Here is a 13,086-nt window from a genome sequence, read left to right as displayed (position 1 = left end):
GAGAAGATACGCTGTGATTCGTTCTGTCCGGATCGTGACTAAGGAGAGGATAGACACTATGGAACTGATTAAGGTACTAGAAGAAACTCTACAAAGAAAGGACTGTGTCGATCAAATTTGTTACCACCCAAGGAATATTGTGGAAATCGGTTTAAAAACGGAAAATGATAAATTGGAATTAATGGGCAAAGAAATCAAGGTAGGAGAGTTTTTTTATACGTGTGAGAGCATAGAAACTGAATTAATAGTAATCACGGCTAGACTAACCCCATGTGAAATGGATATAGAATTATTGGGAGATGTTTTGTCAAATTACGGAAAAATTGTAAAAATAGTAAGAAATACTTACCCTGGAACCAATGTCAAAACGGGTACCTATAAAATAATATTAATAACAAGAAAACACATCCCAAACTATATAGAAATCCTCGGTAGACAAGTACAGTTATTATATGTTGGGCAGACTAAAGAATGTAAGAAGTGTGGAAGCAGGGAGCACGAAATTTTTAATTGCCCTGTAAAACTTTGTTACAATTGTAAAAGTAGATTTCATTTAAGAAAAGATTGCCCAATGTGTTATAATTGTAAAGGAAACCACGATAAAAATAGCAAATGCCCTGAACCTACCTTTGCGGATGTATGTAGAAGGGGCCCAAGAAATCAAAGCCTAGAACGTAAACGCGAAAATAGTTTAGAACGAATACACAGAAAAGATAGCGTAAAAGGTAGTAAGGAAATCAAGGAAACAGAAATAGATAAGCAGCAGGAAGTAGGGACAGTATTGGAAGGGGAGACAATGGAAGTTAGTATAGATGATAAGAAACGTAGGAGGGAGGAGGAAGGAGAGGAACCAAGTACAGTACAGCAAATGATTAATAAATTAGACCCGGAAAAAAGACAAGAGCATAATTATAGAGCGATAGATCCGTCTTTAAGTGCAGCAGATATTTTAAAGTTAAAAGAAGCAAGAAGTAAAAAGCCAAAAAAGGACACAGTAACTATAAATGATAATGGATAAAATCTTAAATATACGTACGATTAATATTTCAGGGTTTAAAGATGTAGGTAAACAAATAGAGATGCTAAATCTAATACTAACTAGTCGAATTGATATTTTAAGCATTCAGGATACTAACATTGAAAATTTTATAGAGCTAAGATTACTAAGAAAATTTTTTACAGAATATAATATTTATAGCTCTTTTGCTATTAGAAGAAGTACAGGTGTATTATTGTTAATTCATAAGACTATTAAAGTGCAGGATTTTAGAACTGATAAACAAGGCCGTATAGTAACTGTAGATGTAGAAATTAGTAACTATCAAATTAAAATAGTTGGTTTATATGCACCCCCTTACAGTGCTGAAAGAAAGGAATTTTTTAAAAATCTTATTGAATTTCTAATTGGAGGAAGGGAGATTATACTCATGGGTGATTTTAATATTGTTTTATCGGTTTTAGACAAAAACGGGACCTTACAACCGGACAGCTCGCGAGGCATTTTTTGCAAGATTTTAGAAGATTTTAACTTTATCGATACTTACCGTTTTAAATATCCACTGTATTCGGGGTTTACTTGGAAAGGGAGGGGTATTGAGGAACGATTGGATCGTGTCTATATCTCTGAAAAATTAAACAATATTTTAGATATAAATTTAATCGAATTAATGCATGAAAATAAAAAGCTGTCAGATCATAAGATGTTAGAAGTAAATATTAGGTTAACAGGTAAAGAAAAGATACAAAATAGAACGAAAATTACTAAGGAAATTCTTGAAAACGATGAGTTTATTACTCAAATCAAAAGAATATTAGATACAAATAAACAAAATATAGATTGGGAGAGTTGGATTATTTTAAAAGAAAAGATCAACGTATTAGTTAAGAAAACATGGAGAAATATTAAAAAGAAAAGATTTGACTATATAAAGAAATTACAAAGAGACCTGACAAAGAATATTTTACAACGGAATTATAATGAAATTGATAGTATTGAAAGAAAGATTAGTAATGAAATTCAACGAAGAAATAAAGAAAATTATATTAGACATAAAATGGATAAATTTAGTATGAAAAGAGAAGCAGAAAAGCATCTATTTGAAAAGAAAATTAAAATAAAAGAAAATTTAGAAATTAATCAAATAAGGGTTAATGATAATATAATAAATGATACTAAAGAAATACTCACCAATTTTGTTGATTTTTATACAGATTTATTTCAATATGCACGATCTGATTTAGCTTACTGGGAAGCTGCTACAAAGGAGATAACACCTGTAAAAGAAAAAGAAACAAATATATTAAATAGAGAGATAAGCAAAGAAGAGATATATGACGCGATGCAAGAGTTACATGTTAGGAAAGCACCGGGATGGATTCTTTAAACGCGGAGTTTTATCGTTTTTTTGGGGAAGATTTTAGTGATTTACTTTATACTCTTTACAATTTTAGTGATTTTAGTGACTCTTTTAGTTATGGTAAAATGATACTTTTAAATAAAAAGAATACAGTGGATAAATATGTATGCGATTTTAGACCAATAACTCTTTTAAATCTTGATTATAAGATATACAGTTTTATTGTGGCTAAACGTTTAGAAGAGATATTTAAAAATAAAATAGTAAACACACAAAGCGGTGGCATTAAAGGAAAATCTATTCATGATAATATTTCTTGTATGAAAATAATTTGTGATTTGTACATTGAACAGAATCGCCCACTTTCTATCCTCTCGGTTGACGTAAGCAAGGCCTTCGATACAGTCAACAGAAATATTTTATGGAAATTTTTAGATAAATATGGCTTAAATGAATTAGAAATAAATTTTATAAAACGTTTATATAGATCACCTTATACTTCTATATATCTGAATGGTTCTAAATCTGAAAATATTGAGTGTAACATCGGAGTAAGGCAGGGATGTCCTACATCCATGATTCTTTTTACTATTTACATAAATGTTCTTTTAAATAATATATATAATGATGATTTAGTAACTGCCGTACATATTCCTGGGATAAAAGATAAAATAAAATTTATAGCTCACGCCGATGATGTTAGCTTTTTTATTTTAAATGATTTTAGCCTCGAGCGCGTTTTTAAGCATTTACATGTTTTTAGTTTTTTAACAGATATGAAAATTAATGAAAATAAAAGTAAACTTTTAAAGGTAGTGGGTGATATTGGAAATAGTATGACTAGGATTGAAAAAGTTAAAGACATGAACGTATTAGGTATATGGTTCGGCGAAAATGCGCATAAAAATAATTTAGATCAAATTAAAAAGAAAATAAATGACTCTATAAATGAATGGAAAAGAAACTGGTTGTACTTACCTGAGAGAGTAACAATAGTTAAAAAAGTAATAATACCAAAAATTATTTATACACTTTATTATATAAATTTGAGCTCCGATGAAACAAAGGCTATTGAAAGAATGCTTTATATTTACATTTGGAATAATACATTTGAGCCATTGAGCAGAAAAATCATGAGAAATAACGTCAACCTGGGAGGATGGGGAGTATGGGACATTCAAAAATTCGAAACTGCTTTGCAATTATCTGTTATTTTAAATAATCTTTTATATAAATCGCATCCTTTATGTTTTACAATATATTTTAGGTCCAATTACAAAACGTATTTCTAATAATAACAGTATGTTCCCGTTTTTAATTACTAACAAACGATCTTTTAAGAGGTGGAGGGAGTTACTAGGCCAAATACTAGATGATAAACCTGAAATTGTGAATACTACCACTAAAATAAGACCTGTACATATTTATAATGTTATTCATAAACAACATATTAATACTAATATGCAGGATAGCCAAATTGACTGGATGCAAATATGGAAAAATGTACATACATTACCTGCAGAGTGGCTTGAGATTTCATGGCGTCTTTTAAATAATATTGTTATAACTAAAGAATATAGATTAAGATTTAATAGAGGGGATGACGCAAATTGCCCACGATGTGGAAATGTTGAAACTAGTAAACATATCTTTTTCGAATGTGATATTGCACAATCAGCTTGGGGGTGGTTAGCAAACATTCATAAAATACACTTAACCTGGCAAAATATTAAATACCATGCTGATTACTGTGTTCGTGGGCAAAGCGGTTATTTTTTAAATTGGATGATCGCCCTCATTAAGAGAGCATTATGGAAAGCGAGATGCCTGCTTATCTTTGAAAGAAAACTATGTAACGCGTCCCTATTGGTTATTAAAATTAAACAGGAAGCATCCTATAAAATACTTAGTGATCTATGCAATATGAGCAAAAAGGAAATTGATAAATGTTATAAGGGAACAGATCAGATCTTTCGAGTTAGCGATTTAAATGTTACTTTTTGTGATGATTGGTAATTGTAAATAATTCGAATTTTATTTGTTTGTTATACTAACTTGAATGTTTTGATTATATATTTATACATTTATATATTTTTACATTCGCTTTTTGAATTTTATGTACGTGAGGTTTTTTCACGTTTTGTGTTTTTTGATGTTTATGTTTTTGGCAAATGTTTATGATTAATTATTCGATTTGTGTTTATTTTAAATTGAATTTTAATGTTATACTACTTACCTGTTGAGGTCATTGATTCCATATGTTAATAGTAATATGGTTGATGTTCCTGTAAAAAGGTTATATTATTATAATAATCATAAACTTAATTTAAAATGGAAAATATACTTACTTTTTATTGTGGGTTATTTTAACCGGAAATGTTGAGGTACATTGACTTTTGTCTTGTATCTAAATTAATAATTAAATTAGTGTATAAATATATATTAATAATTGATTATGTTACTTACCTGTTTAATATTGTGATTTTGGTTAAAATTATAGTATTATTGATGTTCCTACAAAAGAAAATTTATGATTAGTAAGTAAGAATTGAATTTAAAAATGTATACTTGCCTTTTTTGTTATATATCTATTTTGGCTTGTAGTTCAGAGATGAAATTGTCTTGTGTAACGTTGATTACACTAGGAATAATTTTTTCTTGATTTTATTGTTATTAACAAATTGTCCTATGTCGGTTTCATGTTTTCTGTAAATAACATTATATTTATTGTTTATTGTCGGGTTTTTTCTGTTAATAACAAATTGTCGGTTCTTGTTTGTAATTAATATTCTTTGTAAGTCCGGTTCTGCCCAAAATTAAGAACAGTTGTAAATGGTGCAACTATTGAGGGGTAGGTTGTCACCATGTGTTATGCAATTATTTTTTCAAACTTTAAAAACTCTGTAGTATCTGTGACCTTTTTTCCTTCGCTGGGGCCTTTGCCGGCAGCATTTAGGAACACGGCACTGCCGTTTGGTTGAAGCCATTAAGGTTGCGATCAAGTCCGTGCTGGGGCCTTTGCCGGCAGCAATACGGCATGTTTTTGGAACTGCGGCCATCGGGGGGTCAATCTTCCCCTTGTGGGGGGCTCTGCCCCCCGGTGGTTGGCGGGGACTTCGGTCCCCATCAAACTTTAAAGGATCGCAGTAACTGTTATAGGGTATAATCCCATAATCCCATAACCCCATACCCTTCTCCTTCGATTTCTCCTTCGGTTTCTCCTTCTCCTGTGGTTTCTCTTTTTTTTTTTTTTTTCCCTTCAGTCGTTTAAAAGCCGTTTTCCTTCTGCTTTTACCTATTTTGAAACTGAAAGAAAATTCTATACCTCACTCAAATTCTGATGTTATTGATGGGAAAATTGGAGAGAAATAACTCCACATTTTTTTGGTTGGAATCGAACTGGCCCACGCGCTGTTCGCCTCTAGTCCTCTGCGATGATTCTTCCATTACGTAATTTAAACTTTAAGATTCAAAGTTTAAATAGTTATTTAATGAAAATAAAAAATTAATTTTCATTAACTTATATTAATTAATTTAATTCAATTCGTTAACATTAAATTGATTGTAAATGTCAATCGTGATCGTGCTCATAATTTTACCAATTTAATTGATGATTTATATATTTAAGATCAGTTAATCTTATGGAGTTTATGAATGAACAGTTAATTAACTCGAAATTTTAAATGATAAATTATGAAAATCAAAGATAATTATTCTGAAATTTTATTTACTAAATTAACAAAGCTTCTTTCTTCATTCTTTGGATGTTTTCAAACTTTAATTGGATTTATTCTGAAGACAAATAAATCAATTTGCTTAAATTGAAAAAACACACACTGATAATTGATTTCTGTTATAGATATTTGTGTATTTATAATTGATAATAAAAAGAAATAAATATCTTTTAAAACAAAGTGTACAGAATTTAATTTGTACTTCTTAATTTCCGATTAGCTGTATACAAACTTACAGCTTCGACCAGAAGTCACGTTATATCAATTTAAATATTTATCTCTGAACGGAGTTAGATAATCGACCGGCATGACTGGATTGTTAACAGGAAAAGTATGATGTACAGGGGACGAGATATATACTCTTGATTTTAGTATATTTTAAATTAAATAAAGTTTAAATATGATTAAAAATTGCAGTCCGGTATTACAATTATATAAAATTACATTTAAGCTAAAATTTATTCTAAGTAAAATGTCGGAATTTCAACAGGAAACACTAGAGAAACCGAATGTAATTTCCCTGGTGGTTTTAAATAAGATTTTAGCATTATGTATTTCTGTGGCTCTTCACACTGTTCTGCTTTATTGTTGAGCCTGTGTCGTTCTTGTATATTGTCGGGTTACCTTATTTTATTGTTTATTCTCTTGTCTATGTTCTTATTGTTGTCATTTTTGTTTTATTTTATCTATTTCTGTACGCGCGATGTACTTAAAATTGTAAAATATTACGATAAAAAAAAAAATAATAATAATATCTATATATATAATCGAGACGAGTTGATAATAATAATATAATAATAATAATAATAATAATAATAATAATAATAATAATAATAATAATCAGCGCAGAGCCCAAACGGTTAGGAGTTGAAAGTTGAAATTTGGTACACAGTTAGGGTACATCACGAAAACGCACACTAAGATGGGATTTTTCGAAATTCCTCCCCACGGGGGAGAGGGACAGGATTAAGTCTTAACACTTCCATCAACAATGGAAGTATTAAGTAACAATGGAAGCGTGAAGCAACAATGGAAGTATGAAGTAATAATGGAAGTGTCAACAATGGAAGTGTTACGTAACAATGGAAATGTTAAGAGCCCAAACGGTTAAGAGTAGAAAGTTGAAATTTGGTACATAGTTACGGTACGTCACAAAAACGCACACTAAAAAGGGATTTTTCGAAATTTCTCCCCACGGGGAGAGGGACAGGATTAAGGCTTAACACTTCCATCAACAATGGAAGTGTTAAGTATCAATAGAAGTGTTAAGTAACAATAGAGAACAAGAGAAGGCGACGTGCAAGATTTACGGGCGCTGGAGGGGGGAAAAAAGTAATATGTTAGAACATATTCGATTTTCAAATTTAAACAGAATTATTCGGTTTTTCTCGACTTTTCTTCTTTAGAACATTCGATGAAAATCGAACGATATAATCAGAACACGTCGTGAAAATCGAACAATATTACAATATTCGATTTTCAAATTCGACCTTTTATTAAAAATATTTAGTTTGTTGATGAAATTACTCTTTTTCTTCTGTGACTATAACGTAATAATCTTAATCTTCGCTATCATTACTTTTGTCCGAACAACGCCGGGCCTATCTGCTAGTATGTATATATTTGCTATTTTTGGGCGTTATTGTTATGGCAGCACTATGTTGGCGATGGGCACGATATATAAAGTGTGAGGGGCTGGCAACGTCCCGTTCTATCTCCATATGAAACTGTGAAAGAAGAAGAAGAACGTCCCATTCTGGTTCCGGGTGTCCGAGGGAAGAAGGTGTCACGAGTACTGTGTGTATTGGAGTGAACCGTCATTTCTTTGTCTTTGTGTGTGCGATTCTAAAATCCTAATTTTAGAATCCGTTCCCATCTGAGTGAAGAATTGTGAAATAAGTTATAATATTCTGATAATCGAATCAGTTGAACGTTTACAATATCACGAAGCAAATACATATATTTTTTTGTTGGAATTTGTTCAACGCTTGGTGTTCTCATCACACGTCTTTATGTGAGCCGCCACGTGCTACGGATGTGTCAACTCTGTGTAGATATTGAGATTGTGTATATAATTTTTTTGTACATAAAGGTAGTTTTAATTGTGATCTTTCTTTTTTGCTCGCCTCCATTCTTTTGTGGTAATCAAACACCCACACCTGCGATCTTCAACCCCAAGGATCTTCGCAATTCCACAAGCCACTTCTCTTTAGTTTGCTTGCAAAGCTTGGTTATTTCATTTTTTAGTTGCCTATATTTTTCATTTTCTTTCATACTGTCTTGATTCGATTAAAGCCTTTAATTTTCTTTTTTCCTTACACTTATCCATAATTTTCTGAGTGAACCATCCAATGTTAGGTATGTTTAGGCCTGCTGTGGCCTATGGTTATCACACTATGGTTTAGTGTGATATTCTTGCCAGTTTCCCAGTATGTATGTATAGTTTTAATTTTAGAATTGGCTAAATCCTGAAGGTCATTTAATTTTATTTGAAAATTGTTTCTTTTCTCTTCTGTAAAGATTTTAGTGGAAATCAGTTTCCCTTGAAGATCCTTTTTCTTAAACTTTCTGAATAAAATTTTCACCAAAGATGTGAGGTATTCATGGTCAGAATCTAAATCTAGGCTCTTTAATGTTCTGACATTTTTTATTCATCAGTATATAGTCAATACGGTTTTGAGTGACTCCACCTGGAGAAGTCCAAGTACATTTATGCTGCTCTCTGTAGTAAAACATGGCATTTGCCACAAAGAGGTTTCTCTTTGCGCCTCTTTTCAGAAATCCAGCATCCTTCATCCTCTCTTTTTCCTTCCCAATGCCAAATCTTCCCATCACGTCTGTGTCATGATTTCTGAAACTCCTGATCTTGGCATTGAAATCATTGATCACTAATATAATGTTTTTTATGTTTGTATTCCTTATTTCTCCTGTTAGGCTGTTATTAAAGGATTTTACATCCTGTATTTTATGGCTGTTGTCTGGGAGCATACACTTGGATGATCTTGATGTAGATATTTCTCTCTCTAGCCTTTAGTCTGATTGACAAAATTCTAGCAGAAACTGTGATGATTTCTATAATGCTATGTACCAGGGTGTTTTTAACAAGAATGGCAACTTCCTCACTATGTCAACCACCCCTGTGACCAGAGTAGTAGAGTTTTCCCTCCAAGTTCAATAACACCTTTTTCAGTCCAATGGGTCTCTGCTATTCTGACAATATCCCAATTTATTTTTTTAAAATTTTTCTGCAATACTTCCACTTTTCCCGGTTTGTATAAAGATCTGATATTGATCGTGACAATATGCCAAATTTGTTTGCTTGATCACATATCCACAGGGCCGGCCATCGGGGGGGTGCGGCGGATGCTACGCACCGGGGCCCCGCGATTGAGGGGGCCCCAACATTATCAAGAATGCACACGAAAACTTGACAATATTCCTATCGTTATCAGTATGACGAAAAGTACATTTTATCGTAAACATTATTATTGTAGATCTCTGAATTTCGACAATCTTTAAACTAATTCTCGATGATGCGAATGTTTAGTTTTTGTTATTTGATTCGGGAAACTCCCGAGGATCCCCACCTAAATTCGACTTTTTAAAAAAAATTTCAAAACCATATAGCCCGCGTTAAGAAATGAAAATAATACTGTGGCCGTCGGCCATATAAAATTATACGATTTATGTATTCGTTTGTCATAAAAATTTGTCTTTCCACTTTTTTCCCGATACTACAAATATTCGAGTAGAAAGTAACCGGTTTCGACTTATTTCTACTTAAGAAGTAGTTAAATAATTAAGCGATTAGGGAATTGGGGACATAAACAAAACCCCGATGAAAGAGCCGGAATATTACTTAAACAAAAGCTTAACCGAACCAATATACAGCCGAGTATAGTGGGGACTGATTTCTTCGAAATATTGTATTAGATGTAATAAAGACAAATTTTTCCAATTCGACGAGAGTGACCGAAAAGTTGTAAATTTTGGAAATTTCCGTGGACAACACCTGGTCCTAAAACGAATTAGTTAGAAAACAAATGACTTTTAAGTTTAACATATTTAGATTTTTACGGCTATGGTGAGAAACGTTTAAAATTTACAACAGCCCTGTCGCGTCCTTTGAGATATACTAGTGATGCGACAAAAGAGGTATTTGACATTGACCGGTATCAGCACCCTGGGGATTTGGCAGTCCTCTGCAACCGTCTTCGATTCCATCCATTAGCCACTGGTAGGGAGCTATTTGACTAAGTACATTGTTTTAAAATTTTAAAAGTAAAGAATATTTTATATCTTTATGTACTGTACGTTTCTTTGCAAAGCTATATTTAATTATAATTTTCTTTAAAAGTATATTCATATAATTGAAGAATATTTTGTATGTACCAGTACATCCACCACATATTTTATTTCACCGAGTAAGTTTTTATTATTTTACTTTTAATTGTAGCCCTTATATCGTGGCTAGCGATTCGGAATGTAATCGTGATATTAAAAATGCATTTAGAGAAGTCTACGGTTTTTACTGGCTTATCGAATAAACGATACGAATGGAGCCTAGACCATCACTGACGCGCAATTGACTGATTGCCCCTGGATGTCGGCTTCTTACAGAAACACAGCTTCCCTATCATCAAATGTCACGGCACGCCCCTGGTATATAATCGTAGTTTTAATGTTTCTTTTATAATTTCTTCTATCTTTTTTTGTCTGTCTTATTTCTGGAACTTTCGGTCTGACTACAGCCTACAGGTGGGTCCTATTGACAAAGCCGGCGCTTCCTTTGTTTTCCCTCTGTAAGGTGTTGACCTTACAAGTGGTATTACCCGACCGCACGTGGGTCCAATTGACAAGGTCGCGCTTCTTTTGTTCCCACTCTGCTAAAAGATCAATACTTTACAAGGAGCCTCCGAGAAGTTGTGAGAGTTCGAGTTCAGCACGAGAAAGAAAGACGTGTCATACTACAAAACGTTTAATTATTGTTACATCTAATCATGTCCATGCCAAGGAAATATCCCTCTGGGTGTCAAAAAAGAAAATTAGCAGAAAAGAAAAAAGTAGAAAAGCTAAATTTCAAGAAATCACAAGTAGATCTGTTTTCTTGGCTACGAAGTAATTCCAGCAATGAAATTGTTTCGACTTCAGAAGTTACAGTTCAAGCTTCAACTGGAGAAGAAAGTTCCGCACAAACTACACAGTCTTGCAATGAAAATGTTGAAACTGTGAAATTCGTTGAAGAACCGCATGTTTATACAAATATGATCGAATCAGAAAATAACGTCGAAAATGACAATAACGAATATGATCAAATGAACATAAGTGATCCAGATTTATGGCCAAGTATTATAACTGATAAGTTTCGAATGTTTTGTGTTAAAACCGGACCTGTACAACACAAAGGAGTTTTTGCTAAGAATGATGAAGGTAGGTCATTTTCCACTACGTACTACTTTAAAAAAATGCCAAATGGTGAAACCCAGCTTCGCAGCTGGTTAATTTATTCAAAAACGCAAGACTCGGTATTTTGTTTTTGTTGTATACTATTTTCTAAAAGAAGAGGAAATGAACAATCTACACGGTTTATAGGTGGCTATAGTAACTGGAGAAAGCTGTCAACTGTAATTCAAGATCATGAGCGTTCTATTTGTCACTTTAATTCGTTTATTGCTTGGAAAGAATTACTAAAACGACTAAATTTATGTTCGACTATTGATGAAACTAATCAAGTTAATATAAATAAGGAAACGGAACGACTTAAATTACTATTTCAAAGAATTGTAGATGTGATTCTATTTTTAGCATGTAATAATCTTCCACTTCGAGGAACCCATGAAATAATAGGAACGCCTAATAATGGAAATTTTTTAAGTTTAATCGAATTTTTAAGTAAATACGACTCTGTGTTAATGGATCATATAAACAGAATAAAAAATTCGAAAAATAGAATTGTGCATCATTTAGCACATAGATCACAAGAACAAATTATTTCTGCGTTAGGAGATGAAGTCCTTAACAAAATTAAAAACGATATAAAAGCAGCCACATACTATAGTGTCCAAATGGATTGTACTCCTGATATTTCCCATAAGGAACAAACTTCAGTTATTATTAGGTATGTAAATTTTGAAGAGAAAAGATTAATTATAAATGAGTCATTTATAAGGTTTATTGAAGCAACTGATGTGACTGGAGAAGGACTAGCAAAAACTCTATTGAAAACATTAAGTGAGCTTGATTTAGATATTATGAATTGCAGAGGGCAGGGATACGACAACGGTAGCAACATGAAAGGGAAATATAAAGGTGTACAATCTAGAATAATTGCTCTAAACCCTCATGCAATATATGTGCCTTGCCTATCACACTCTTTTAATTTATTAATTTGTGATGCCGCTTCCAGCAGTATATATTGTAAAAATTTTTTTGGGATATTGCAACGTTTATATTGCTTATTTTCTGCATCTACAAAGAGATGGGAAATTCTACAAAAACATTTAAACATTACTCTTAAACCATTATGTGACACTCGTTGGGAAGCCAAAATAGATTCGGTTAAAGCAGTGTATACACAGTTTGAACAAACTTGTAATGCCCTAGAAGAATTTATTTATGTAAGTAACGATAATACAGCGGTATCCGAAGCTAAAAGTCTATTGGATTCAATACAAGAAATGCCATTTATTTTATGTTTAGTAGTATGGTTTGCAATGTTGTCTAAAATCAACGCAATCAATATACTATTTCAAGCAAAAACAATTATTCTTGAGTCTGCTTTTAATTTAGTCAATAAAATTAAAACTGAAATCCAAAATTTAAGAACAAAATTTAACACATTTTTAGACGAAGCAAAAGTGCTAGCACGTAATTTAAATATTTCAGAACATTTTCCTGAAAAACGAATACGAAAAAGAAAAAGGTTATATTCCGAAATAGCAGAAGATGAAGTTATAGAAAACCCGGTAGAGGAATTTAGATGTTATTTTTTTTAA

At 32.2% G+C, this 13,086-nt stretch overlaps 1 protein-coding gene and 1 long non-coding RNA gene across 2 annotated transcripts; both read left to right on the top strand.

Moving 5' to 3' along the window:
- Nucleotides 1–9,429: 9,429 nt before the first annotated feature.
- On the top strand, nucleotides 9,430–10,771 carry LOC136972558 (uncharacterized). Its single transcript, XR_010880354.1, has 2 exons — nucleotides 9,430–10,372; nucleotides 10,449–10,771. It is a non-coding gene; the product is annotated as an uncharacterized lncRNA (long non-coding RNA).
- Nucleotides 10,772–11,091: 320 nt separating this feature from the next.
- LOC136971940 (zinc finger MYM-type protein 1-like) lies at nucleotides 11,092–13,086 on the top strand. Its single transcript, XM_067266463.1, has one exon. It carries the CDS (start codon nucleotides 11,092–11,094, stop codon nucleotides 13,084–13,086), a length of 1,995 nt encoding a protein of 664 aa, XP_067122564.1.

Source organism: Centruroides vittatus, unplaced genomic scaffold (genome assembly GCF_030686945.1).
Source record: "Centruroides vittatus isolate TY-2023 unplaced genomic scaffold, ASM3068694v2 contig_1057, whole genome shotgun sequence".
Classification (NCBI taxonomy): domain Eukaryota; kingdom Metazoa; phylum Arthropoda; class Arachnida; order Scorpiones; family Buthidae; genus Centruroides; species Centruroides vittatus.
Note: the sequence above shows the minus strand (reverse complement) of the source record. Positions and strands in the feature narration are given on the sequence as shown.